This window comes from Columba livia, chromosome 2, assembly GCF_036013475.1.
Source record: "Columba livia isolate bColLiv1 breed racing homer chromosome 2, bColLiv1.pat.W.v2, whole genome shotgun sequence".
NCBI classification, from domain to species: domain Eukaryota; kingdom Metazoa; phylum Chordata; class Aves; order Columbiformes; family Columbidae; genus Columba; species Columba livia.
This window is the reverse complement of record NC_088603.1, coordinates 153,419,792-153,447,151: the sequence shown is the minus strand read 5'-3', so window position 1 is coordinate 153,447,151 and position 27,360 is coordinate 153,419,792. Positions and strand designations below refer to the sequence as shown.

The window sequence follows — 27,360 nt, the reverse complement described above, 5'->3', positions numbered from 1 at the left end:
ATTCCTTGCAGTGTCATCTGCAGACTTGTTGAGGGTGCACTGTGCCCCAGCACCAAGATCTTTAATTAAGATGTTAAGCAAGACTGAACCCAGTATTAACCACTGGTGGACAACTCTAGTCACTGACCTAAAACTTCACTTGGCGCCACTGATCATGAGGCTCTGGGACACTCAGCCAGTTTTCAATCCACTTCACTGGGCCCATCCAGCCCATATATCATCAGCTTTCCTAGGAGAATTTTAAGGGGGACAGTGTCAAAGGCCTTTCTGAAGCCAATGTAGTTCACACAACCTTGGAGGAGCCAAGCCTTTTAACCACGTAAGTATTTTTACAATTCCGAATTTGTCAGATTTCTCACTTCTCCATGCTAAAACTCAGTGGAGAGTTTTCCTTTGTTGATGGCATCTTTGAAGGGTAGTTGTGTCTGACCCTCACAGAAAGTTCACCTTCCTGATGAGAAGAAGCCTTCCCAAAGCTCATTGACTCAACCTTCCCCTGGATTTCACTCAGCTTTGGATCAAAGCCACCATGGACAGACGGGAGCAGACATCTCAGCCCTGAGGAATGCCAGTGTTAAAAGCTGTATAAATTTTCACTCATCTTTCATCACTGAACACTACCTTTTGCTAAACTATTAAAGCCACATTCATATGCCCCAGAGATTTAGTGAGCGATTAAGAACAATGAGATGATTGTTATTTAATTACAGCCAAGAGTATTAGGGAAAGTTACTATACGGTGAATTCACCTGCAGAATAGACTTCTCAGTATAGACCCTTTACATGGCTGGAGCTATATTACTAAGATACACTGTGGTACACTGTGGATATAATGACTCTAAGGAATCTCATGGAAGGATTAATTAATTAATGTTGAAGTATGTTTGATAAAGGAAGTGATCACATGGGCGAGTTATATATCAAAGTGAGTATAAATAACTTAGCACTGACTTTGGTGAAATCCATTTGTCCTCCATCCAACTGTTTTTGAATAATATCCCTCAAGGTAAGCTTTTCTAGATGTACTCTATAATATGGGAATCAGGAAGAAAACAATGTAGAATGAGCTATTTGGGACTGTGGAGTTGTAGACTAATGTGCAGGTAAGAGATTTGGGTAGTAGACTACAGATAGTTAGAGCTGTTAGACTTATAACCTCACTTCGTGAAGAAATATTGCAAGACTTTTTAATATAAATGAATGTAATATTTGACCTTGTATCTAGGGAAGCGTATAATGAACAGTAGATACATATTTGAAAACTGATAAATAAACGTTCATTTATTTGTCTGTAAAAAATTACATGCCTGACTTTGAAAATAATTCTAAATTTAAGGTAAACTGTAACTGTAGTTCAAACAAATCTATTTTCTGTCATTTAATGAATAGTAGTGCAAGGCTTTTACCTTCAGAATAAATCTTTATACACATTTCTGTAAGGACAAGCACATCTAGAACCTGAAGCTCTCCAAACACAGTGTTTATGGTTAGGAAAATCTTTGATATGTCAGATCAGCCTCAACACTCATTAGAGAAAATTTTTGGCTACAAAATAGGAGTGATTTTTGTGATGTGAAGCGATCTCCTATAATGGATTGCAGATTAACTGGCTTCAGTAGAAGTAATCCCAGAATGTCTCTTCATTTACACAGTGTTTCACAATATCTGCATTTAAACATAATGTGAAGAATTATTTAAACATCCTGTTAGATAAAGTAAGCTGTGAAAATTGGTTGAAAGACAAAGGAAACTTGAAGTATACCATTTTATTGGTAGATGGACTTTCCCTGTCTATGACGCTTTGGTGGAGCCTGTTGACTCATCTCAAGCAATGTCAAAATAAATATTTTTAGTCAAGTGTAAAGAGGGCATTGATAAAATCTGGAGCATGTATAAGGCTCATATTTACTGTAATATGTGTGCTTACTATGATAAGGGTAAAAATTGCATTGCATCAAGCAGAAATATGGCTGGGCTACAAAAAAATTGTTTTCTAAGCTGATATCTTCTCACTCTCAGATTCAAGAGATAACACTCTGCCTAATATTTTACTTAACTCACCAGGCATACCAGTCCACTGTGTGACTTTTTATTTTCTTTGGATTAAATCAAAAATGATTGTAATTCTGCTGGTGTCTATGTCAATGATCTTGTGTAGCGGTAAGTGGTCAAGTATTTTTACTATTATTTGACATTTATTCCTAAATACTGTTTTAGCTACGTGTATTTGGAAACAACCATTTAGAAGCAGACCTTCTGTCCCCTCCAACCTAATTGTTCAACACCCAAACTACAGAGTAGTTAAAAAACATGTTTTTCTCAGGACTTGTAGTGAAGGATAGAAATATTTAGTGGGGTTACAAATATAACAAAGAAATTGCATCTTCCTTTCTGCTAGCAGCTGGTCATTACTTAAGTCATTTAAACTAAAAAAGTCACAAATTACATTTAAGAGATTCTACTCACTAAATACATGTGTATTGTCTAAATTCTCCAAACCATTCAGTGCATCCTGAAATATAACTCGTGTTCACCTAAAGCTCCTCTTTCAAATTTTGCTTTGAATAGGCTTCTTGTCTTCATATGACTCTTTGGATTTTATCGTTATGGATGAATGAGCTTCTCAGTGACAGGGATGGGCAAACATTTCAAACTTCTGCAGCCCGTGCACTGTGTAGGAATGCCATTAAAAGTAGCAGTGGGTAGGTGACGACAAGAGCTCTTAGAAGGTTTAACGCCATTTCTGGTGACTCCATGGGGTTATTTCTAATGGGAAAAGAAATCTCAGTACCTTGGCATAGACAAAACTCTGCACTGACCTACTTTAACTTCACCACTTGCCTCTCTTCTAAGGGGCTGCATGTGTTATAAGTCATTGAAGAAACAGGTCTATCACAAAACTCGTGGGCTAAAACATATTGGTGTTGAACTATAGGACTCCTTCTATGTGAATAGAAATCAGTAATAACATCATCATTTCCTGCTGGAGTGATAGAGAATGTCAAAATACCTACACTATTTACTCATAAAAAATAAAGAGCGATTCAGTACCCAGATGTAAAGAGCACTATAGATATCAATAATATTTAGTGCACTCAGAAATACTTGGATACTCATAATTTTTTCTGACATAATGTTTGAATGAGATTTCCCCAAAACCTCAAAAGGCCTTCCCACAGTTTTAGATTATTTTCCCCCAGCTAAGCACAATCTGAGCACAAAGATTTAAAATGTTACCATTTTTAGGTTTAGAAAGGGTTATTGATTTATATTTATGTGGGATCTATTCTGCTGATCTCTGCTTTGAGACTGAAGCAAATATCTGTGCATGAACAGGCATTTTTGTAAGGAGCTGATGTGATTTACCTTGAATAAATCAAGTAGGTTGGATTTGCTGCACCCTGACTTTTCCTGGCACGATCAAGACTTCTGCTCCCTGAGAATTACAGTGGCTGCATCCATGCCCTAGATTATGACATTTTAATTAGCCATGATTGCAAAAAACAACTGGAGGTGCACTGATGCTTTTGACGGGTTTTTTTCAGATAACATTTCAGAAAACCGTTGTCAGGGTAGCAACATCACAGACACAGTCCAGAAATATTTTTATATGCATCTGAACAAATTCTGTGGCTAAGGAAAACAACGTAAAGCCCAAGAACTGCTGTATCATACAAGTCTCCTCAGGACACATGCCAAGTCACTTGCAGGTTTTAGAGTAAGGCAAGAGAAGTTGACCTCCCGAGGGTCTTCTGAGGCTTGAAGGACTGATTTTTGCGCTGCAATCTTCCACTGGTTATACAGGGAACGATATAGGACTGATAGCCCTGAAAAACATAACTGCAAAATAAGAAAAGAGAATAATTCATCCAGAAAGCATTTTCTCTTTGTCTCTCCCCCCACAATTTGAACAAAATTAAGTACTCTTGTTAGCAAACATTGGTTCACTGATCTTAGTGACAACTAGAAATATCGTTCTTCACAATGAAAGGATTAGAAGAGCCAAAGGTTTACCAAGCTGCTGGTAGAGATTTTTTCTCCAGGGGAACTTCAAACATTTATGTGTTAATTGGGTGTGTGCAAATTAAATTTGCTGAGAAGAACTAGGTGCAAGTGAAGGATGCTGAAACAATCACAACTTCCAGTGATTCTGTGATGTGGCTTTATCAATTCTCTCCTCTGCCTTATTTCAATCCAAAGGGATTTTCATGTTTTCCAAAATTTTGCTGAAAGGGCTATTTATCAACAGACACCAAGCCTGAGCCATGGTGTTATGCAATGTGTCAAAACCTGGCTCAAGATGCAGTAGTAATGTGTCAAAACCTGGCTCTAGTAATATTCTTGATAGAATATTACTTGGGGGAAGGATGCTTGTGACTGCAGAGGAAATACAAGGCTTTAAGCTAGAAAACAAAGGGCAGGTTTTCTTTAGTAAGCATGTGTATGAGTATATAGCAGTCAATGCAATTTATTTTGCAAGGCACATCATTATTTCACTTGAATTTGAATTTCTCATAGCTATCAAGCTTTCAACAGACTTGTTCCAGTTCTGTGAAAAGACCAGCCTTTGTTGAGAAACCTTTCCTGGTGTTTAGAAAGTAGTCTGTTTCCCTCAGACCTGCTGCAGTGAAGGACACTTCTGATGGATTGCAGTTCATCTGAAAGATTTCATTGTGACCAAGACTTTCAGGAAAAGAATAACATAAGAGGAAGCACCTCTTCCTACCTCCCTCAATCCCATACCCATATTCTGCCACTAAACGTAACAAATGAGTTGCTGGAGGTGTATGACTGTTATCATGAACATCTTGTTCACTCTACAAAAGTTGTAGGCATTCTGAGAAGGCTAATAATCTAAACCAAAGTCTGAGTTTTTTCTTAATATTTTGCTAAACATAAAGTCTTATATTTAAAACACCCACTACTTGGCTTTACTCTTACACCCCTATTTATCACAGGAAAATGCAACAGATTAGCAAGAGAATTGTCAGCTCTTTCTCAGAGAAAATGGACAGCTTTCCCAATGTCAGTTGTTCTGAGACATAAGCTATGTCATTAATTTAACAGTACCTTTTTCTTCCATTTTTAGATCTTTGAGCCAATATATATCCTTGACTTGTTATCATTAAAAAAAAAAATCAAGTTTAAATAAATCCAAAGAAACATATTCTCTCCTAAATTTGTGCAGAATGTAAGAACAAGGAAAAAATGGGAAGGGAGAGAACAAGTGTCAGATTTTGCCCCAATTCAGGACATGGGAAATGGAAAAAATAAAGATGTGAAAAATATACCACAGCATCTTCAAAAGAAAACAAACAAACAAACAAAAACAAACATAAAAAGCTTTAGAAATAGTGATAGGAGAGGTAATAAGGCTTTAGGCAATATAGACTCAGAACTCTTCACCAAGATCTGAGGGCACATGGTTACAGAGTAGAAACATTTGGGACAATGCAACTAGCTGGGCAACTAAACCAATTTTATACAATTCTACTGAATTATTTCAGTGAGCGTTACTGTTCAGAAGAGCAAAAGAACACCAGAGTTACCATATCCTCACTAGCAATTCCTCAAGTTAACAGAGGACTGACTTTTAAGCAGAAGACTGTGTGACTTCCCATCACATTCCTGATGTGTTCCTGGGTGCAGAAGGAGTTAAGCAAGTGTTTCACAACTTTGATATATCAGTTTGTTAGTGTAGGAAAGTATTTAAAAGGCCTGCGGTGTGTGTGTCATAATGAAGTATATGTTGTTGTCATTTTTTTTTCAATATTTTTCTTTTTAAATTTGTTTGCTGAGGTAGGTGGCCAAGAATTGAAGCCACCAGCATTTCTGCCAGAGCTTCTTGACACACCTGAAAGAATCTTGAGTAAGAATGGTTTAAGCTTTACTTTCTATTATATTGCATGGCAGTGGGGAATCAGCTGTACTCCAGGGAATGCGCTTTTAGCAAATAGCTAAATAACTCTGACCTCAGACTGATTTGACAAATGAAGAAAGATTGGGGACAGTCTGGGAACAGTTCTTGTCACATTCTATTTTTAAAAGAAGTGTGTTGGGCTTTTTTTTATTTTTCATTTAGACAATGCCACATTCTTCAATGGAGTTTTTCAAAATGTGGAAAGTGTCACCTTATTCTTTGGTAAGTATGTTTTCCAGTTGTACTTGAGCACTGAATAGAAATCCCATGGAGTTTGTTTTTATATACTGAAAAGGAATGGGCATTTTTTAAGCTGTAAATTTCTCCAATGACTACCACAATACTAAATACAGCTGAGTGTCAAGAATTGCTCAATGCTCCCATGTTAATGCCTTGTTTAGGCTCCGCATTCTCATGAACATCACCCATGTATGACACACACACAGTTCACCTCTGTTTACCATGTATTTTATGGCTGTTCTCTTTCCAGACTGCCTGGGTTCTCACTTCACGTGGTTACAGTCCATCTTCACTAACTTCCCTGCGCTGCTCAACTTTGTGAACAAAATGAAGTGCCGTACTGGTTTTTGTCCCAGGGATTTTGAAGACTATGGTTGCTCTTGCCGGTTTGAGATGGAAGGACTCCCCGTGGATGAAGCTGATAAGTAAGTCTTATCCATGAGATGTTGTCTTCTGCCCTGACTTGCTTCTTTTTCCTCATAGCTAAAGAGTCTCTATTTCCCAGTGCTACGATGTAGAGGAACACTCCCATCCTAGAGATAAAAGCAGAGTCCCAGCTTACTAAATTGTTGGCATTGGGAACTGTGTAATACATCAGTAATGTAAGTAAATAGTGGACTTTAATGGAAATGTTGGCATTCGGAGGCATATAAGCATCAAGAGGATCAGGTTAGAGCTCAGAATGACTTCAAGTCATAGGATATTAACTAAATAACAGCAGATAGGATGTTAACTAAGTCTTGCCCCAAATACCTGTGTGCATGCTGAGGTCATATGCCAGCAGAGGACCGGGCACAGAGAACAATGCAGCTTGATGGCTCTTCCCAGTACCACACACCAGGAATGAACCCATCCAAACTCCAGTCTGTGCTTTGGAGGGAAACTGCCCCAGATCCTGATTGGGCTTGTGAGAAAAGATGTAATCTCAGGACAATCAAATGGCTGTTCAGGAGGTGGGAAAACAAATTCAAAGAGAATCAAGATCCATTCATTTCTAAATAGAAAAGAAGTATTTTCCAATAATGTAGTGTAATAATTACCTGAGTGAAGAGAGCAATGGTTCAGAAAGGGCTAATGCCTGTAGCTAGGTGGAAATTAATCCATCCCCTTTCTATCATGAGATGGCTGGGAAAATCAAGATCTAACCCTGCTACTGGAAGCCATGGGACTTATGGTGAAATGTTTTCTGAACAATCATGATGAGATGCTAAATGAGAGATCAAGTCAGTTCAATGGATTGACACCTGAAGAGCTGAAACCCTGGGCTTTTGTTTCACTCAGCTTCATTTTAATGCAGAGCAGCACAAATACAGAAACAACAGAACAATCTATCAGCTGGTTTGTCCTGAGAAAAGGCTGCAGAGTAATTTTGTGTTTTCAAATTGGTTAGCAGTCTTGCGGTGAGGTTTCCTTAGCAGCATGGCAACCCCACTCTGGTTTGTATTAAATGGAAACAAATTATTACTTTGCCACTGACACTGATTTCAGAAAACCTCCAAACAGGTGGCTTCTACGTGTTTTTCCCAGACGTGGTTCCCACAGTTTTGCAATTTTTCCAGAATTTTATTTCTTAGAAACTAGTTTTGCAAACCTTGGATTTTGTCGCTGCCATTTCCGTTCCATGAAAAAGGGTTGAGCATCTAGCTCACTGTAGTTTTTTAAGGCATTGGAAAATGTTTGTGCCCATAAGGTCAACCTTTTCCCAGAGTAGCCAGTTGTCACACCTAAATTAGGAGCCTAGTCTATCTCCATAGTCCATGGGAAAAGATAAGCATGTCCAGAGGACAACCTATATCTTACACTGTTCTCCTTGCAAAGGGAAGGTAAGTACATTTTGTGGTTAACTGTTGCATAAGTACTAATGTAATTGTGGTGCTCTAAACAAGCAAGAACTGCAGGATGTTTGTATTAAACTAATTACACAGCTAGAGAAGCTTTCAGGTGTGGGCTCCTCACTAGACCTCAGGCAGAGACAAGAGTGGGTCTTGAGACATTTCATGATCTATGTGTTTAAAACCCTGCTCCTGATGGAGCTTACAAACTTCAGCCTCAACTCTGAAACAAGGCACAGTACCGTTAGTGGTGTGGAGCGACCATCAGGGCCTTTCTGTTGGATGTTATTTGCCCCCACCTTTGTTCAATACATTCCTGTGGCTTCCTAGTCCAGGTTACAGCAGGGAGCAGAACCACTAACAGGCAGCAGAGACACTGGAGTGCAAGAAATTGGGCTTTAAAGCTTCATCAGAACAAGTGGGGAAAGGAACGCTTTGATGTTTTTCAACATTTCCTGGGAAACAAACGAAAACTCACCTCCTCTACAGCTGAACAGCAATAAATTCAGCCAACAGCTGCACACTTCGTGTAGTATCTTCATGCAGTTAATCACTCCCTGCTTCCAACCTGCCCACAGCCTGCTAGGATGATGTTGTTTGTGAGCTCTGATCTGGCAAACCTGAGCAAATCTCATCACTGATGTCCTTCACCAAATGAAAAGTCTGATTGCAGTTAGGATTTGGACCACTTCCCTGGTTGTGAGGACAAATTAATTATTTTAAGTATTCACATAATAAGTGATTAAATATTAAATGCTTCTTAAACATAGGAAGGGGGAAAGTGAATGAGTATCCTAGAAGGGAGCCTGCAAAGGGCAGGTGTTTTCTCCTGATCTAATCAGTGCAGGATTGCTCCTGTCTGCTGGTGGGTTCAGTGCACGAGCAGGGCTGTGGGTGATGTGTAATAACATGTTCACTGTTTCTTTAATGAAAAACCCACATGAGCTTCATTAAAATCAGTTCCTTACACTGTGTATCACAAGTTAAACCTTCCTGGCAGCAGGTGCTTTCTTTGAGTGCCCCCATCTTTGTATTTGGCACAGTCAAGACCAACGGCAATTCAATAACAGACCTATGTCCTGAGCCCATTTCTTTGAAATTAGGTTATTTCTATCTAATTCTAACAGCAAACCCCTGGTTAATTTATGTAATAATTTTATATGGAGTAAGTGATGACTGTTTTACTAGTGTTTTACTGTTTTCATTTACAGCAGATGTCAGTGCACACAGATGTTGCTGTAATATAGAAGTAGCTGTCTTGCCTGTTCAAAAACAATTGAAGAGAGGATTGCTGAAGAGCTTGTTGTTTTATTTGACTTTCCATTGCTATTCATAGGCAACATGGCCATGCAGGCATTCGGGGTTTGCATGACAGCAGGGGTGAAGGGAAACACAAGGTTTCTAACTGCCTTTGTTGTGTGATGGTAGGAGAAAGCTGCGTTACTCTGGTGTGAGAAATGTGTTTCATGGCCACTTCCCTTGGCTAAGTGGTGCATTTTGATCCTGAATGTTGCATAGAAGAGAAGGTACAAGAAGCAGAGTATAACACCACACGTGTTTATACAGTCCTGATGAGACGCAGGAGTTCATGAGGCGTTGCAGAGACATCAACCCTCCACACATTCTGGGTCCTGCATAGTTCTCCAAATCTGCAGTGAGAAATGCTGTGGAAGGGCTGGGGCCAAGACCTCCAGCGCGGGGCTGTGTGGCAGTTTGGCAGTGGGATAACGTGGCTATGGGTGGGTATGTGGGCACTAACAGTGGTTTTCTCATTTAAACTGCCTGTAGAGTCCTTGTAACAACTTGGGTGCCACGGCAGGAGAGATATGTGTGGTCTCCCACAGCATACAGATCTGCTCCCACCACCAAGTTTTGTACCCAGCTGTACTTATCCCACTAGACTGGCTCAGGGAAAAGCAGTACTCAGCCTTTCTTGTGTCTAGGGACCACACCGAGTATCCCTTTTTCTCTTTTGGTATCTTTTATCTTCTTGTGTAAGACTGACATGAAAGCATTGCAGTCTCATCTTGAACTGAAACTAAATATTGTGAACTTAGTTTTATTCCATTTCTTAAGCTGCTGTTTCCAGCACCGTAAATGCTACGAGGAAGCAATTGAGATGGAGTGCGCATGGGACCCATCAAAGATTTCTACAGACATCAGCTGTTCTACTGAAAACCTGTCCTGTGGTAAGATTAACCTATTGCAAGAGCGTAACACTGGAACCTTACCATAACCAAGAAGTTTGTTCTGGTCTATTTATCAAAAGTCCAACATTAATTAAGCAGAAACCACCTCCACATATGGATTTTTTAAGGGATTAAGTGTTCTGCTCAGCAATGAATGGAAATGTAGATCCATGGAGGCAACAAGGCCCAACTGGGCAGGAAAACTGAAGTCAAATAACTAGAAACTTGCCAAGGCTCCTCCACCAAGGAGCCTTTTGCTGAGGTTTTCCTGACTTTGCAGGACCACTGAGCATTGCTTGAGATATTTCCAGACATCAAAAATACAGTGGATGGCGGGGAAAGACCTGAAAAACTATTCCCTTCTGAAACTTCTAAGCCTGATTTTTATATACTTGGAAGAATCAAATTCTTTGTTCACAGGGTCATATACACTTCTCAGACACAGCAGTATCACCAATGAGGGCAAAGATTGTACTGTTATGGAGCTTTTCCATGTAAATCTCATACAGTCCTGGCAAGCATGAAGTGGGGCTCTTTAATGCCTCATCGATTTGTATATAATTTCTCAGAAAGTGTTGGCTCTCAGAGAAGACCACATGCTAGACAATGATTTGAGGATACCAGCAAAGGGGAGCAAAATGCCCAAATCAATACTCTGGCCGCTTGTTTAAGCAACAACCATCCAATTTCCTTCCTTGTTTCAAATTGAAACCAATTTTGCATTTTAGGTCAGTATATAAAGATCCAAGGGTATTTAAACATGAGCGGTGTTTTTCTAGCTCTTTCCATGCTTAGTAATTGGAAAACATTTTGTTCAAACTAAAAAAAGAAAAAGAAAAAAAAAGAATAGTCCCTGTCGAAAATGTGAAATATAAGTGTGACAGGTCTGAAAGGTCAATGTTTTTCAAAACCCTGAAAGGCAGAAGGTTTTGAAGTGGGAAATTAGTATTTCCTCTGAAAAAGTTTCATATCCTTTATAAGGAGCAAAACACATCTTACATGAAGGTCTTGGCTTGTGGACTATGACTTCTAGAGGGTAGGAGGAATATTGTAATGAAGTCTGTGAGCTGTCAAACTTGGTATCAACTGGATTAAGTTTTCCCTGGAAAAGCTAGACACAGCAAAGCCCCAGCACAGGCAAGAAGTCTGTAGCTAGCTGTGCCAGGCTACATTGGATGGCTTTTCAAAAACAAACTGTTTGGAACTATGAAACTTGAATGCATTTAACGTAAAGAAGCACAGCACAAATGAGCTTGCACTAATGAATGTAGATACAAATGTTACATGGAAGAAAAAGCAGGAGGTGGAAAACATATTTCAATAGTACCTTGTCTGGATTTTTGTTTTATTTCCAGAGTCTGGGGATCCCTGTGAACAATTCCTCTGCAACTGTGACAAAGATGCCATTGAATGCTTTGTGAACGCACATATTAACTCTTCCTTGAATGGGCTGGATGTTTCCTTCTGCCCATCTCCTGTTACAGGTAATAATAAAGATCTGATCGACTGCCTCCTCCTGCCAGTTTTTCTGCTGGCATCAAATTTGACCCAAGGAGAATGAAGCAGTAGCTGGGTGCTCATCTGCACTAATTCTGGCAGTCTGTTCTATTCCCCATTTGGTGCGTCCTTTTCATTTACTCAAGTGAACACCAAGAGAGAAGAAGGTGGACTAATTGCTCTACTGGAGTAAGTCCAGGAGAGGTTATTGAGCTGGTGAGGTGTCTGGAGCACATGATGAAAGAGGAGGAGGCCCAGGGGAGATCTTTTTGCTGTCCTCAGTGCCCAGTGGAGCATGTAGAGAAGACGGAGCCAGACTCTTCCTGGAGCTACGTGAGATCAAGACAGGAGTTCAGAGACAAAAATTCCATCTAGACATGAAGAAACTTTCTTTCAGGAGGCTTCTGCCAACCTTGTGAGGCTCTTGCCAGCCTAAGTGATGGGGTGATACTTGGGATGAAGTCACTAGCAGGAAAGCCAAAATGCCAAAACATTGTTAGTTCAAATCTTCCCTTAAATCATGGAAAATATACCTGTAAAAGCAAAAATACTCTGCTGTTACTTGGCTTCCATCTTGAAAGCCAATATGCTCTCTAAAGATGAAAGGGTTATTTATCTCCACTGTCATACACCGATTTCTGCTCTGTAGCTGAAATTACAGCCTTGTAAAACTGACCACCTGTCCTGTGGCAACAGGGTTGGATTAAAAACTTAATTCATATGGATTGCAGTCAGAGCACAGAATGGGGGGAGAACCCTTGAACTGCTCAGCTGAGACAAACCTGAAAAACAATGCTAGCTTTTCTAATCCCTTGGATCATAATCACACACCCCAGTGCTAAGTACAGATATACACATCTATAAAATGCCACAGGAAAGTTAGCACCAAAGCCAGAAAACTTTCTTGTGTAAGCCAGTAATCTTTCACTGGGATCAGATGGCTCTCATATAAAGTGTTGCAGTTCCAACACATTACAAATAAAGGGGAAATTGTTAGGTGTTAACAAGAAAATCATGCTGGTTTTACCACTGCTGACAAAGATAGATTCAATTTTAGCTCATTGAATAGCTCCACTAATTTTAGGCTCCTGATTATATTACTTAATGGGAAAAAAAAAAATCCTTTGAATGAAATATTTTTATTTGGTTTTCACTCGTATTATTATCTTTCCATGTAGCTGCTCTGTGCAGTTCAAGCTTTGAAAAAAGTAAATAATAATAATAATAATAATACTATCTGACAGATTTCTAGGAAAAGGATTTTGGTAGATTCTTAGTCACAGAGAAATATCTGAATCAAATGGGGATACATTTACCTAAACCTTCGCTTTAATAGGAATAAGGTAAATTAACTCCTAATTTGTTGTTGTACTATTTAGATTAAGCAGTGACAAACACCCTTCTCACACCTTAATCTATCAGAGAGCTTTCTTCTTTTCAGAAACAACCAGCCAGAGGGAGACGACGACACTTCACATGGAGGGTATGTCCTTATCGCTGTAATTCTTTGACTGGAATACATTAAAATAAATTTGTACTCAGAAGAGGAAAAAAAGCCTAATAAGCTAAAGTACCATTTTTTGTGATAAGCTTTTACACGGGTGCATAGGAAAATTTCAGCCAAATGACTCTTTGTTGTGAGAAAAAAATCATAAGAGAAACCTGGATCCCACTTAGAAATAAGAAGAAACACAATAAAAGCATTTTTAATGTATTTTGAAATGGATCCCTTTCTATTTTGCATGCACATTTAAGGCCCTTCTTCAGCAAGATTCCTAGCTAAGCATCTGGATTTAAGTTTATGTTTGAATGTTTAATTCTTGTCCTCATATCTTCAATAAAAGCCACATATTTAAGTACCTGTTGAAACAGAATTTTAATAATGCTGATTGCTAGCCAGTTTCTCTCATTTAGGTTGAAAGTCTGTGATAGAGATTGAGGGCTCTTTTATTGTATACTGTTCATTGCTGAGTAGAATTTAGTATCAGCAGTGAATAAATACTAAGGCAGAATTTTAATACTGTTACCATAATTATTGATATTTAGCATTCTATTTACTATATTTGTCTCATATAATAACCTTACAAAAAGGATAATAGCAGTAGTATTTAGAAATAAGTTCCAGTCTGATGACTTTGATAATGTTATGCCAACATTCTGTCTAATGAGCATCAAGACTCTCTGTGGTAAGGATCGTTTTATTTTTGCAGAATTCCTTCATCATGGGATGGTCAAAACACTGGCTGCAACTGCATCCATGGAAGAAGGTTTGCAACTTATAGTGCAAACAGCATTGTTTCCAGCTCCCAAAAGCTGAAAGAATAAAATACAAATATCAGCTGTTTGCTTTCTTCCTGTTCTTCTAAAAAGACTGGTATAAAAGTAGATGTAGTGTTTTGGTGATTGAATTAAAGACTGAATGAGAAGGTGCAATTTTGTGCAATGAGCTCACTCAGCCAGTGTTTACAGTAAGTATTCCAAGGGTTAAGAATGAGCACTCTGTAACAAAACCTATTTTATTCAAAATAGACCTTTTTTAATTTGTTTTTTTTTCCCACAGGAACAGAGGTGAGCCATTTGGCAGAGACGTGCTGTGTGGGTGCCAACTGCTGGACCCACAGCCAATTGCATTATTTACTGTCTTTAGAGAAACATTTAATTACACAAGATCAAGTGGTAGCATGAGGAAAATTTGAGCTTAGTTTGCTGCACATAAGCCAGTAGTTCGGTGATTTACTTGCAGTGCAGAGATCCAGGTTGGAGTTCTCACTTTGGTGCCTTCTAGGTGAGCTCCTAAATCACAAGGACAAGTGATTCTTCTGACAATCGCTTTTTCTGCTACAATCAATGTCTATCTTATTTAGGAATGCATGCTTGCAAAACCTCATTGCTGCAGCACCAGAAAACTGTTCTCTTCCTACCTGCATGTGTGCACGACCACACAAGAGGTCATGGAGAGAAGTCATCCAAAGCCCTGGATGGCTCAGAAGGACACACCTAGTAAGTGAGGGCCAAGTCATACAGTAATTAAATGGGGAAGGAGACCAGTCTTGGACAATCCACTGTCCAGTTTAGCTGATGCACTATTATAGTGTGGACCCATCACAAGCGAAGCCACACTGCCATGTAGAGAGACCTCCTATCTGCCAAGGACACAAGACCTTTTATCAGGGTTTGTTATGACAGGACAAGGGGTGACGATTTTCAACTAAAGGAGGGAAGATTCAGGCCAGACATGAGGAAGAAATTTTTTACAATGAGGATGGTGAAACACTGGCCCAGGCTGCCCAGAGACGTGGTAGATGCCCCATCCCTGGAGACATTCAAGGACAGGCTGGAAGGGGCTCTGAGCAACCTGATCTGGGTGAAGATGTCCCTGCTCATTGCAGGGGGTTGGACTAGATGAGCTCTGAAGCTTCCTTCCAACCCAAACTATCCTATAATTCTATGAATGTGCACTGTATCAGGGGATGGGTGTGACTAAACCACTGCTCAACTCAGAGAAACTCAGGAGTTATTTTGTAGGGGTGGGGAGAGGTGGAAAGCTCCACTTTTTGGGAACTCAGGAACTTGGTTTCAAGCAGTAGTGTGCTCCTCTGTGTTTCTCAAAGTAAGTCATTGCCCTAAGTGTGAACCTCGAATAATGCAAAACCACATGGAAATATTTTTCTTTGTTTTCTCCTTCTTCTTTTTTGTGTTTTTGTTTTGTTTTGTTTTCAGAAACAACATTTCAGACTTTAACAGTTTATTATTATTATTATTAATATTTTTTTAAGTGCCACAGGCATGGGGGTGTCTATCTGAAAAGTATGCTGAGTGTATCAGGGTGGTGAGGTTTTTTTACCAGATATTTCTTGTTTTCATGTAACAACAGCTCCAGTATTGGTTCATGTTTTTGTAGCTGCTTCTGGGAGGCTCGGTAATACAAAACTGACAACTCCTAAAGGAGTGAGTGCACCTGTGTTTTGTACATATGTGACAATCCTTTACTTCTTGAAAAAATGATCATGATTACTCATGCTCTCCAAAGAGCGTCATCATAAGGCTCGAAATACTGCCAACCGACAAAAACCTGTATTAGCAACTGTAGAAAGCTGAAAATGTATCACGTAACATATTCAGTCAGATTTTTAAGGAAATATTTGGAGAACCATTTACCATTTAACCGTCTGCTTCCCCATTTAAACCCAGAGGAGCTTCACCATTGACAGCTGTGGGAACTGTACTAAGTCAAAAGCTCAGTTCTACTCAGAAACTCATTCGAAGGTGAAGACGTTCCTCCTCACATCACAACATCCTAACAATAGACCAAAAGATGCAGGATGACTTTTTGTATATAATGTATGCTTATAATTTATCAAAATGTAGCTGGTGATAAATGAAAATAAGTTTATCAGGTAAATAAATAAATAAGAGGTTAGGAAAGTATTTAGGCTTGTAGCTGCCTGTCCACACTTGACTTTCAACATAGGCAAATACAAGGTGTTCACAAGAAATGTGGCATCATTCTGTGCACAACAGTGAGATTCTAGACTTGTCTTTAAAGTATTTGCCTCTCAAATGGATTTATTATTGAATTTACCATATTTATGCTGCCCCTTTGTTAGTGTAAAGCACATTATTTGAACACAGCAGTGAGATTATTTGATCAGTGTCACTTTGTCTACAACAATCACTGCACTGCTGAGAAAAAGGCCAATCTCTATATCTGAAATGCCTGAGTCTTCCTGTTTTGCTGAAAAATCTCTCTTTAGCAGCTCGACTTTTCATAAGAGTCTGTGCTGACAACTTGTTTTCTGAGCCTACATTTTCTGTCTTCAACAGTGATTTCTTTCGAGCCCAGTGAGATGGTCCTGGGGACTTCCAAAGCCAGAGGTAAGAGTCTCATTATTCTTTTGTTGATGAATCAGGCACTTCTGGCTCCAAGTGAAATGAGATTTTGGTTTGTGAAGCTCAGTGGTGTCACAGGCAAAAAAACCACAGCTTAGCATTTCTGGAAAATATCTCTAGTCCTTCTGCTGACTTGCATATCAGCAAACCCCCCCTGTTTCTCCTAATTACCTTCCTTATAAAACAGGGCTAATAGTGATGTTTGGTTAAGCTTTATGATGTTTTCAGTATAAGTCACTCCAGAAATGGATTGCAGACATACAGCAGGTAGATCACTGCCACAATGCCACTGTCTTTCATACAGGTACCACAAGTGACCACAGAGGTACAGCTCCTGCTCCCCCCGTCCCCTCGATAAAAGGTCAGTGACTCTGACTTTCCTTTTCCTTTGACTGACACAGCAGTGCTGCGTCTAAAAGCGTCACGGTTAAAACCCCATGCATGGCGACAGGGACCTTGGAGAATCAAATTTAGATCAGGGTCAGATAGCAGAAACACAAACAATAAAACCAGACTGAGAAATATTAGCTGTTCATTGCCTCCGGCTATTCATTTGCCCTCCCCATGCAAGTATTTCTGAAAGCCTCTTCACATAAGGTTTTCCAATATAATGGTTAGTCCTTTAAATTACATTCATAACATCTGCTGCCAGAAGTGTTCATTTTGATTTTGCCTCTCCTCTATTATACAGAATTTAATGGAATTCTTTCCCAGTCTAACATTTACATCAGCTTTTGCAGTTGTTATCGCTTTGAGTGCAGCCCCACCGGTGGCTACAGCGAGAAGTGGAGCACTTTGGTAGAACTGCAAGTTTTCAGTGGCCCCTTTTTTTTTAGAAAGGATTGTCCAGGCAGACTAAAATGCACCAGAAAAATGTCAAAGAACACCGAATATGGGGAGCAGAAAGTAGTCACTTTTTAACCCTGATGACACTGTCTGGACAGGACCCATGTCTCCCACCCCAACACAAAAATCCAGCATTGCTGCACTAGAGAGTGATCAAAAATCACTAAATGTTCTCCTCTGTTAACCTGAATGTATCAGGAAATCTGTGTGTGGGTCTGCATTGCTCCTGGAAGATTATTTGTAATATCTGTGCTTAGCCAAGTGCAGAATTTCCCAAACTCCAGTCTTATTTCCTACATCTAACAGGAATCGCTTTCATTTCAACACATCACTGTCAAAGCGGCATAAAATGTGCACCTTGCTGAGCTGTTAAAACTAATGTGTTGCTATTGATCCCATTCTGCAGCCTTTAATGGGCTTCCTCGTGTTCTTAGCAGTCCTTTCATTTTTCTTTATCTATTCTTTTATCCTATGACAGGTTATTTTCAATACATAATAAAACCAGAACTTCAGAGGGACAAATTTAATAGATTTGAGTTTAATCCAATTAATAAGTTCAGCCAAGGAATTTAAAAGGAAAGGCTTTAAAATGTGGAAACACATGTTGACTGGTATTTTCAAAATATTCTGTTTGTTAAATGCCACATTCCTCATATTGACATTTTGAAAAAAAAAATGAAACTATTTGATTTCCATTTAATAACAGTGTTTTCATTTATGGGTTATTTTATATTAAAAAGGATTAAAAAATGAAATAAAAAAGTTAAGCAATCCTCAAATCAAACAAAACATTCCTGCTCAAGAATAAAGCTTCAGATAATCTAAAACTAAATACCAATTTAACTTTTAGGATAAAGAATCTCCTTAAAATTATGTTTCTATTCATCCCTGATGTATTTTCCCTTTAATATTTGCTTGGTTACAATGAAGTAAATCCTTAGTTGCCAAACTCAGCATCAGTTAAATAATTTTCTACCTTCCTTGTTGCTGTCAGTTTTGGTACCTCATGTGAATGGACACTTTATTTTTTATCAGTTTACTCTCAAATGTCATGTCACTTGCACTTATCTCTCAGGACAGCTGACTAATCAGCAACCCATATGATTTTCCGCAATGGGCACAGCTGTTTATCTCAGCATGTCATATATATATATATAACAAAGTAATCAGTAGTTGTACCGGTTCTTTTTAATCAGAATCTTTTATTTTGAAGGGCAAGAAGTGTGAAGAAATTACCAGTGTGGGTACTCTTTGCTTTTCCAGTCTTCATTTTGGTTTCTTTCTTCTCTATGAACATCAGTGCACACGAGTTCTGCCTGAGGATATTTCTCTGACCTGTTATCTAAAATGAAAATCTTGCTGTTGGTTGCTCCATGTCTTCTTCCACTATCCTCTTTCTGCTTATTCAGAAGGGAATGGATTTATGGAAGTCGTGGTCCCAGTGGAAGAGAGAACCACCTCCCCAGCTTCCTTCCTGCGAGATACCAACTCAATGCAAGTCAAAACTGTCCCCACTGAGAACACTTCTGCCAGCACATCTGCAAGGACAAAGGGAAAAGGCAAGCAAAAATGGAATTACACCTATTCTAACTTACAGGACTCCCCTACTCCTGTGCACAGCTATCTGAGTATTCAGCATTTCTCATAGATATGTAGAATAACATCATCTTCACACTAAATCACAGAATCACAGAATGTTAGAGATTGGAAGGGACCTCGAAAGCTCATCCAGTTCAATCCCCCCACTGGAGCAGAAACACCCAGATGAGGTTACACAGGGAGATGTCCAGGTGGGTTTGAATGTCTGCAGCATAGGAGACTCCACAACCTCCCTGGGCAGCTTGTTCCAGGTTTCGTCACCTTCACTGAGAAGATGTTTCTTCTCATCTTTAAGTGGAACCTCCTGTGTTCCAGTTTATACCCACTGACCCTTGTCTTATCATTGGTTGTCACCAAGAAGAGCCTGGCTCCATCCTCATGACACTCAACCTTCACATATTTATAAACATTAATGAGGTCACCCCTCAGTTTCCTCTTCTCCAAGCTAAAGAGCACCAGCTCCCTCAGCCTTTCCTCAAAAGGGAGATGCTCCACTCCCTTCATCATCTTTGTTGCTCTGTGCTGGACTCTCTCCAGCAGTTCCCTGTCCTGCTGGAACTGAGGGGCATCTGGATAGATTACATAGAATACAGGGTGCACAACACTGAGTGCACTGGAAAGGACAGTTCACTATCAAACACTGGCCAGGAAAGCTTAACTAACCGTTAGCGAATGATCTTCCAGCTATGAATCAAACAAATATTAGAAAACTGCCAACTGATTGTGGTTCAGAATACATACTTTTGGACACAATACTGAAAGAAAAGTTTGTTCTACCTTTGCAAGTCTAACCTATCCATATGTCATCTCCAGAGACAAGTCCTGCAAGTGGTGGCCAGAGCACAACTTCTTCTGGAATCATCCTGGAGCTGGTACCGCCTGACAGGGAACCCAATGAACCTGCAGTAAAAGGTAAATGAAGTTGTTTTGTTTTGTTTTCAGTTATATCTAATAAAATATTCAGGTACCTCTATATTAGGAGGTAAATGTATACTATGTATAGAGACTATATTTATTCTAAACCAGTTAGACAAGCACATATCGGTTGGTGTTTATAAGAACAGGAGTTGCCATCATCTGCAAAAGCTTCCAACAGTTTAACCTCTTCCACTAATGTGTTATCATTAACACTTACAGAAATTATTTATTATTAGGTTATAAGTACACTTTTCCTATAGTATAAGATCTAAAATGAGCTCAGTGAATGTCTCCTCTTGTGTTTTGAGTTACTTTATATTACAAGCAGCAGAAGCAACAAAAGGAACTCCCCCTGCTCCTCACTCTGACATTTTGCCAAGGTCTTGCCGGAGTCAACCTCTTCTCACCATTCCTGATTCTGTTCCAGCTCTGGCCCAGAGTTCACAGAGATCCCAAGACATTTCAGACCTGCCCCTGCTGTAAAATCCACACTCATGGACTGTCCCATCTTTTTAGGCTCCCCAATGAAGAGCAGCAGTCCCAGAGCAGGAACAACGCAGACATGAAGAATCAACTTGGCTTTCTGTCAAACTGGAAAATCTGATTGTAAAATACCAGCTGCTGTCGTGCTCTATAGTATTCTAAGAAACACAGTCCATAAATGCTGTCTTTAAAAGCTTCTGATAGCTCTAAAAATACTTCTAAAATTGCAAGAGAGCCCCCAACCAGTGAAAACATGATGTGTCAAACAGTATTTTTTTGCTTTACAGTATGTGAGCGATTAACCTTTCTGCAAGACAGAGGAAATGGAAGAGTGAAAAGGGAGCTGCCCCAGCTGGGAGAAATGCTCTTCTGCTTAACCGAGCGATGCCCAGAGGAATTTGAGTCTTATGGTTGCTACTGTGGCCAAGAAGGAAGAGGTTATCCTACTGATGCACTGGACAGGTGTGGGCCCTTCTAGAATCTGCCGCTAGCTGTGGGTGTTAGTGGGGTGCCTATGGATGAGCAAAGACCAATATATCTTTTGTTGGGCCTTGTATAGCTATGTATCTGTATTTAGGCCATGCTTTGGAAAAAAAAATATATATATATACACATAATACATAAAGCATGAAATTACAGAATCACAGAATGTCAGGGATTGGAAGGGACCTCAAAAGAACATCCAGTCCAATCCCCCTGCCAGAGCAGGAACACCCAGATAAGGTTACACAGGAAGGTGTCCAGGCAGGTTTTGAATGTCTCCAGAGAAGGAGACTCCACAACTCCCCTGGGCAGCCTGTTCCAGTGTCTGTCACCCTCACTGAGAAGAAGTTCCTTCTCAAATTTAAGTGGAACCTCTTGTGTTCCAGTTTGAACCCATTACCCCTTGTCTATCAGTGGTTCTCACCGAGAAGAGCCTGGCTCCATCCTCCTGACACTCATCCTTTATATATTTGTAAACATTAATTTAATTACTCTAATGTCACTGAAACACATGGTTGGACTCAATGCCTTTTCCAACCTAAATGATTATTGCATTAACGTTTTGGAGAGGACTTTATAACTTAATTAAAATATGAAAGGAGAACAATGATACGTAAATGGAGCAGAAGGAAGAGTATGTGGAAATAGATGAGGACAAGGGTTGCCATAAACTTGGCTAGGGGTGGTTTGGAAAGTGATTTATGAAGACTTAACATCTACCTGTGCCGCACTGTCCTTCAGAAGAGAGGAAACCTCGAGTGAAGTATCGCCTGAGCTGCAGCCAATAGACCTGTCATAGACAAGTCTGTGCTGTCACAGCACGGCTGACAGAGGAGGAATTCTGGAGTAATGCAGAGAATTCAACTAAAGTAAAGAAATCTCCTCTGAGAGTCTCGCATTTGCAACTAAAAAATCTCTCCCTGTGTGGAGGTTCATAATAGTTGGGGCCACAACAGGTCTAAGTACAGCACTTTGAATACAGCGCTCACAATCTTCCTACACTTGCACACAAATAGGACTGTCTAAGCATGATCAAGTGCACTAGATGTAAGTTAGTCAAGTGTCTGGCTATTGTGATGCAGTTTTCAGATTTTCAGCCAACAATATCCGGACACTTAAGGGCACTTCTCACAGAGGATTAGGTCACAGTTGCAATTATATGTCTTTAAATTAAAACAAAGAACCCTGAAAAACTGCAGCGTTGTTAAACATATAATACCAAAGAAATTGGGAAGAAGGTAGTGAATGTAAGAACATGTATAGGAGGAGAATATGAACAGCATGGAGTGTTTTTCTTCTTCTTTATGGAAAAGATTTTTGCATTATATGAAAACAAAAGTGTCTCAGTTTTAATGGGCACTAAAAATAATGAGCAAGATCTCCGAGATGCAGGAAGAATAAGTATTTTTTATTTACATCTACTCTTTATTTTAGGTGCTGCTTCTCTCACCACTGTTGTATGGAACAAGTTATGAAACTTGGATGTCACACAGAAAGAAGTCCAAGATCTGAAGTTGTATGTTTTGATCACAAGCCAAAATGTAAGTTTGGGTTTGAGAGCCTGTCAAAGTATTATAGACTGAATGCCCCCATGCCTGTGACCTGCTAGAGCTGAGTATGGAGACAGAAAAAAATGGCTTACAAAATCTTAGTTTACTATAAAGCTGAGATTTTTTTCCTAGTTGAGATAAAGGTTATTACACCACTGTGTATGATGTGACCAGGGCAGGCTGAGAAATCACAGAATCACAGAATGTCAGGGATCAGAAGGGACCTCAAAAGATCATCCAGTCCAATCCCCCTGCCAGAGCAGGAACACCCAGATGAGGTTACACAGGAAGGTGTCCAGATGTGTTTTGAATGTCTCCAGAGTAAGAGACTCCACAACCTCCCTGGGCAGCCTGTTCCAGTGTCTGTCACCCTCACTGAGAAGAAGTTTCTTCTCAAATATAAGTGGAACCTCTTGTGTTCCAGTTTGAACCCATTACCCCTTGTCCTATCATTGGTTGTCACCGAGAGGAGCCTGGCTCCATCCTCCTGACACTCACCCTTTGTGTATTTGTAAACATTAATAAGGTCACCCCTCAGTCTCATCTTCTCCAAACTAAAGAGACAGAAGTCAGTTGGTGGTGCTTTTACATTCACACATTCAACCAAAGCCGGTTGGACCCTCAGCAGCCCAGCACCTTGGTGTCGGGCTTATATTTACGCGATTAAAGGTGAATTGGGAGACTACAATTCAATGCAGATTTGAAAACTTTAATTTTCAAAAGCTTACTTACCCATGGCAAATTACACATTGACTGATTGTAACTGCTTTCAAGTACTAATTTTGCAAGTTATTTTTAAGGTATTGGCTGGAGCATGTGTGAGAAACTACTGTGTGCTTGCGACAGGACCGCAGCCGAGTGCATGGCTTCTGCGTTCTACAACGAAAGCCTGAAGTTTCCACGTGGGCAAAAGTGCCAAGAGGAGAAAATCTTATGCCAAAGTGACCCTTCTGAAAGGCCTGAGGTTGGCACAGAAATAGCTGCGGGGATTTCCAGCTCCGAGGAGAGCAGTGAGGAGGAAGGTCCACTGTGGAGCGTACTAAGAAGAGGGAAGAGAGAGACACACCGTCCCGTTGGAAACTCCAGAACCAGGCAACGTGAAGGGAGATAAGCAAACACCACCTGGCACGTGAGAAACAGCATGGAGACAATCACAGCCGGCCACTGCGTAGCTTACTCCTCCTTATTACTCTACACGCTGCCTTAGACTTTCAGCAAATAAATGACATAATCATAGACTAGGTATTAAATGTTAGGCTGTATAACCCCTTACCGTAGTGAAGTCAGCACTGTGGATCATCTATTTAGGTCAGATATTACCTTAAATAATTATTTGACAGTGTTCTGTATAATTTCATTCGATTTCTATATAAAAGCTGTTCTAATCGAAGACTGACTTTTTAACTGGGTAGTTGGTTCCGACTGGATCTTGCTGATGGTGATGAAGTATTTCAGTTTTTTAATTAAACCAATCTGCAACTATTCCAACTCCTTTTGTGGACATTCTTACTTTACTGAGCTTATCAAGAAACACCCAAAAGAAAAGCTAAGGTAATCACACAAAAATTAGTTCCTTCTTCCCTTCTTATTTAATTGCAGTTTTCAACCTGCAGAGTTTCTGCTGGTCAATCAGATCACGACAGCAAAAGACACATTCCTTGCCCCAAAGCTGTGTACTATGCATGGTTATCTCCGGTTTTGAGAGACTTCAGGATGCTAAAGGGAATAAATTTAAAAGTTCTGCTTCCTGGAATCAACTAAAACTAATGTGTTCTGAACTATGCAATGTAAAGCTGGAATAACGCTTTTTGCTTTTTACTGAACCCAAGTTTCTTTGCTTTTTAAGTTCTTCACTCATGAGGTTCACCACTTATCAGACAACAGCAGTATAAAAGGATGTGTACATCCTTTTACTTGATAAGGTGCTAATTTAGACTATGTTTTGATCATAAAACATTGCCATAAGAAATAAAATTACTAAAGCATCACTACTAATAACAAAACCAACCACCATCAACAAAAAAACCCAGCTAGGATCAAAATCATTAGCAACCTTCTTACTCTGATACAAAAGATGCACACAAAGGTATAATCTTTATATGTCTTTTTCATTATGTTTTAGTTGTATAGCACACAACAGTGCAAATACATGGCTTAAACCCAGAAGGCGACCTGCCCACATGGTATATGACATATTATTAAACAGGATTACTGGTATTTCCACACTTCCACCGAGCATGTATTTGGAAAATCAAAACCACACTAATCAGGTATTTCTTCTGTAAACACATCTAATTGTAAGACTGAAGGTTTGATTTGCTGATCAAAAGCAATCATATCATTTTAACTTGATTGGCCCCTTTGTGCTGACCTTCCATGACTGACTTTGTGAGAGAAACAAAGACCAACAACCTGCCACCCCAAACGCCTTTGAGTTCAGAGTTCAGGTTCAGTTCTGCACTACATCGCAGCAGAACTTCCCAGGCATCTCAGAAACTAGAACCAGAAATCAGAACAAGGTAGTTTTACTTTCCACTTAGGGTATCTTCGGTTGTTAACCATGGCAGAATGCAGAAACTCGGGTACTGCCTTACCTGAGAGACTTGGATTCTGAGTTGTGCAATTCTGAGCCTGCAAACCTACAGTAGGGTGAAAAAAAAATGACATTGGTGTCAAAGTTTATCTGCTTTGCATGTTGTTCGTGATAAGTTCAAGTGTCATGTAGAGAAGTCAGATTTGTTTGTGTGACCCTCAACATCCAGAAACAAATTATTAATTGATTTGATGATCAAGTCATACCTGTCTCACTTTTTCAGGGAACTAGAAAGGTCTCTACGAATTCTCACAATGCTTCAGTGTGCTTAATAAAGGCATACTTGTAATAGTTACTGTCAACTGGAAAAATATATGAAAAAGCAATATAATGATTTAACAAAATGTTTTTATTAAAAAGACTCCAAATTTCCCCCATTTTTAGCCCTCTCTTGGAACAAAAGATTTGAACACCATGTAACCGTGTCCTGTCCCGCTCAGTGGGATGAGGGCAGAGTTAACTTTTAAATACTCTGCATGGTAACCGGGAGTCATGCCAAGTACTCAAGAGGTTCAATTAAATCATGAATTCACTTAAACCCAGCAGAACTACAGTGAATAGGGGCTTGGCAAAAGTTTGTAACTATATCACAAAATTTAACAAGACTTCAACAACAAAACTCACAATTAAGTTACGTGCTCAGAATAAAGTTAGAGAGAGAGAAACAAGAGATAAAGATACCATAAGAAAAATCAGATTTCACCACTCCAACGGTCCATTGATCCAGTGATGATTTCTGTAGCTCTTTTGGTGGTGGGTGAGGTGAAACTTCACACTAGTGTCCCTAGTGAGAAGTTTTTTATACTTTAGTTCATTTAAATGTGAGATAGAAGGCAGTTCCTCTCCTCCCTCTGATCGCTCCTCATGCTAATTAATGAAATCGTTCTAGAAATGGGTCGGTGGTCCCAGAAGTGAGTTGGTTGGTCCTCTGAGGGTAGCTGGTGATTCGTTATTTCACCCAGGTGGTCAGTGATCACCGAATGACCCTTCCTGTGTTCCAGCACAATTAATGGGGGCTCAAGGGAAAGATAATGAGGCCTTTGAATAGGGAGGCCTCAAGGAAGAGGCACTTTTATTGCAAAGACTTTATTTCATAGACTGAAACCAGTCTTTGATTCTTACCCATAGGCTTTCAACCTACTCGTGGCTATTCTTCAGAGGCAACTCTTCACAGTCTGTCCATTTCTTGATGCAAAGGACAAGCCCTCCACCTTCCTTTCCTGTCACTTCTGAACAGCTTGTAACCATCAATCACTGTTGGTTTTCACAGGTGTGGGGGCAGCCACAGTTGCTCTGGTAACACCAGGGTATAATCAGCATCTCTTACAAGAGCTGTGGCTCCCGGGGGATGTCTCCACTGCCCTGGTGTTTCCCTGGGTCACAAAACCCCCATGCATGCCCTTGCAAAAAGCCTTAAGAAAGATAAGGACAAACTTTTTGATAGGGCCTGCAGTGACAGGGCAACAGGTAATGGTTTTAAACTGAAAGAAGGGAGATTTCAACTATATATAAGGAAGAAATTTTTTACAATGAGGATGGTGAAACACTGGCCCAGGTTGCCCAGAGAGGTGGTAGATGCCCCATCCCTGGAGACATCTCAGGCCAGGCTGGATGGGGCTCTGAGCAACCTGATCTGGGTGAAGATGTCCCTGCTCATGGCAGGGGTTGAACTGGATGAGCTTTGAAGGTCCCTTCCAACCCAAACTGTTCTATGACTTTATGATTCACTAACATTTCTCAGAACAAAACCTGTTGCTATAAACTCTTTAGTAGTCCAATTGCTCTGAAAGGTCTGCTTTTCTTCTCTATTCCCTGTTCTACAGGCTTGAACTCCGTCACAAAAGTATTCCTATGCTTTATCCTAATGCTGAACACAGAAACACTTCCCACATTCTTCCAAATCATGAGGCAAGTAACTAAACCACATTATTTGATCTGCTTGTGAAAAGTGAACGGTGTGAAAACAGCAGGTGAAAATACCAGTGAATGCTCTTGGATGAGCAGCTCATACTCTATAAACCTCTGGCTGCCCCTTCAGTATTTTTCCTCCATTAAACTGCAAAGGAGTAGAACAGTGCAGAAAACAAAGAACAAAATAGAAACAAAACAAAATAAAACATAAGTGAGAAATTCTATCTGTAGACAAGACTGTAATTAACTTTTTTATTTCCTCCCACACATTATGCTGTTCAGAAAGAAGGCATTTCGGTATTTAAGCAAAATGCTACAACTCTGCAAAATGCCCATTTTTGTCCAGTGCTGAGGATGAGATCTGCATTACTCGTTTCAGAATTGCGATGTTCATCAGCCTTTTAGCATA

General features: G+C 39.8%; 1 protein-coding gene and 1 long non-coding RNA gene across 4 annotated transcripts; one reads left to right on the top strand and one right to left on the bottom strand.

The window, feature by feature from the left end:
- The first annotated feature begins 659 nt into the window (after positions 1-659).
- Positions 660-23,935, top strand: OC90 (otoconin 90). 3 transcript variants are annotated; one of them, XM_065054427.1, is made up of 16 exons: positions 660-908; positions 2,065-2,160; positions 5,804-5,869; positions 6,083-6,142; positions 6,411-6,585; positions 10,069-10,181; positions 11,537-11,665; positions 13,120-13,161; positions 13,889-13,945; positions 16,503-16,553; positions 16,873-16,929; positions 18,824-18,973; positions 19,827-19,925; positions 20,702-20,876; positions 22,332-22,438; positions 23,248-23,935. In XM_065054427.1, the coding sequence occupies exons 1-16, from the start codon at positions 881-883 to the stop codon at positions 23,556-23,558; spliced, it is 1,716 nt and encodes a 571-aa protein (XP_064910499.1). In that variant the 5' UTR covers positions 660-880; the 3' UTR covers positions 23,559-23,935. The 3 variants fall into 3 exon arrangements, with proteins under 3 accessions (XP_064910499.1, XP_064910501.1, XP_064910500.1); XM_065054429.1 differs by having other exon boundaries at positions 722-925; XM_065054428.1 differs by having other exon boundaries at positions 905-1,006.
- Positions 18,750-25,175, bottom strand: LOC110364972 (uncharacterized). The gene is made up of 3 exons (XR_002424105.2): positions 25,042-25,175; positions 19,791-19,913; positions 18,750-18,952 (listed from the first exon to the last, which is right to left on the bottom strand). It is a non-coding gene; the product is annotated as an uncharacterized LOC110364972 (long non-coding RNA).
- Between the last annotated feature and the right edge of the window lie 2,185 nt (positions 25,176-27,360).

Coding starts and splice junctions, on each gene's coding strand:
- OC90 (XM_065054427.1), top strand. CDS start 881: ATGTTTGATAAAGGAAGTGATCACATGG. Junction 6,586..10,068: donor CCCGTGGATGAAGCTGATAA/GTAAGTCTTATC, acceptor CCATTTCTTAAG/CTGCTGTTTCCAGCACCGTA. Junction 16,554..16,872: donor GGGGACTTCCAAAGCCAGAG/GTAAGAGTCTCA, acceptor TCTTTCATACAG/GTACCACAAGTGACCACAGA.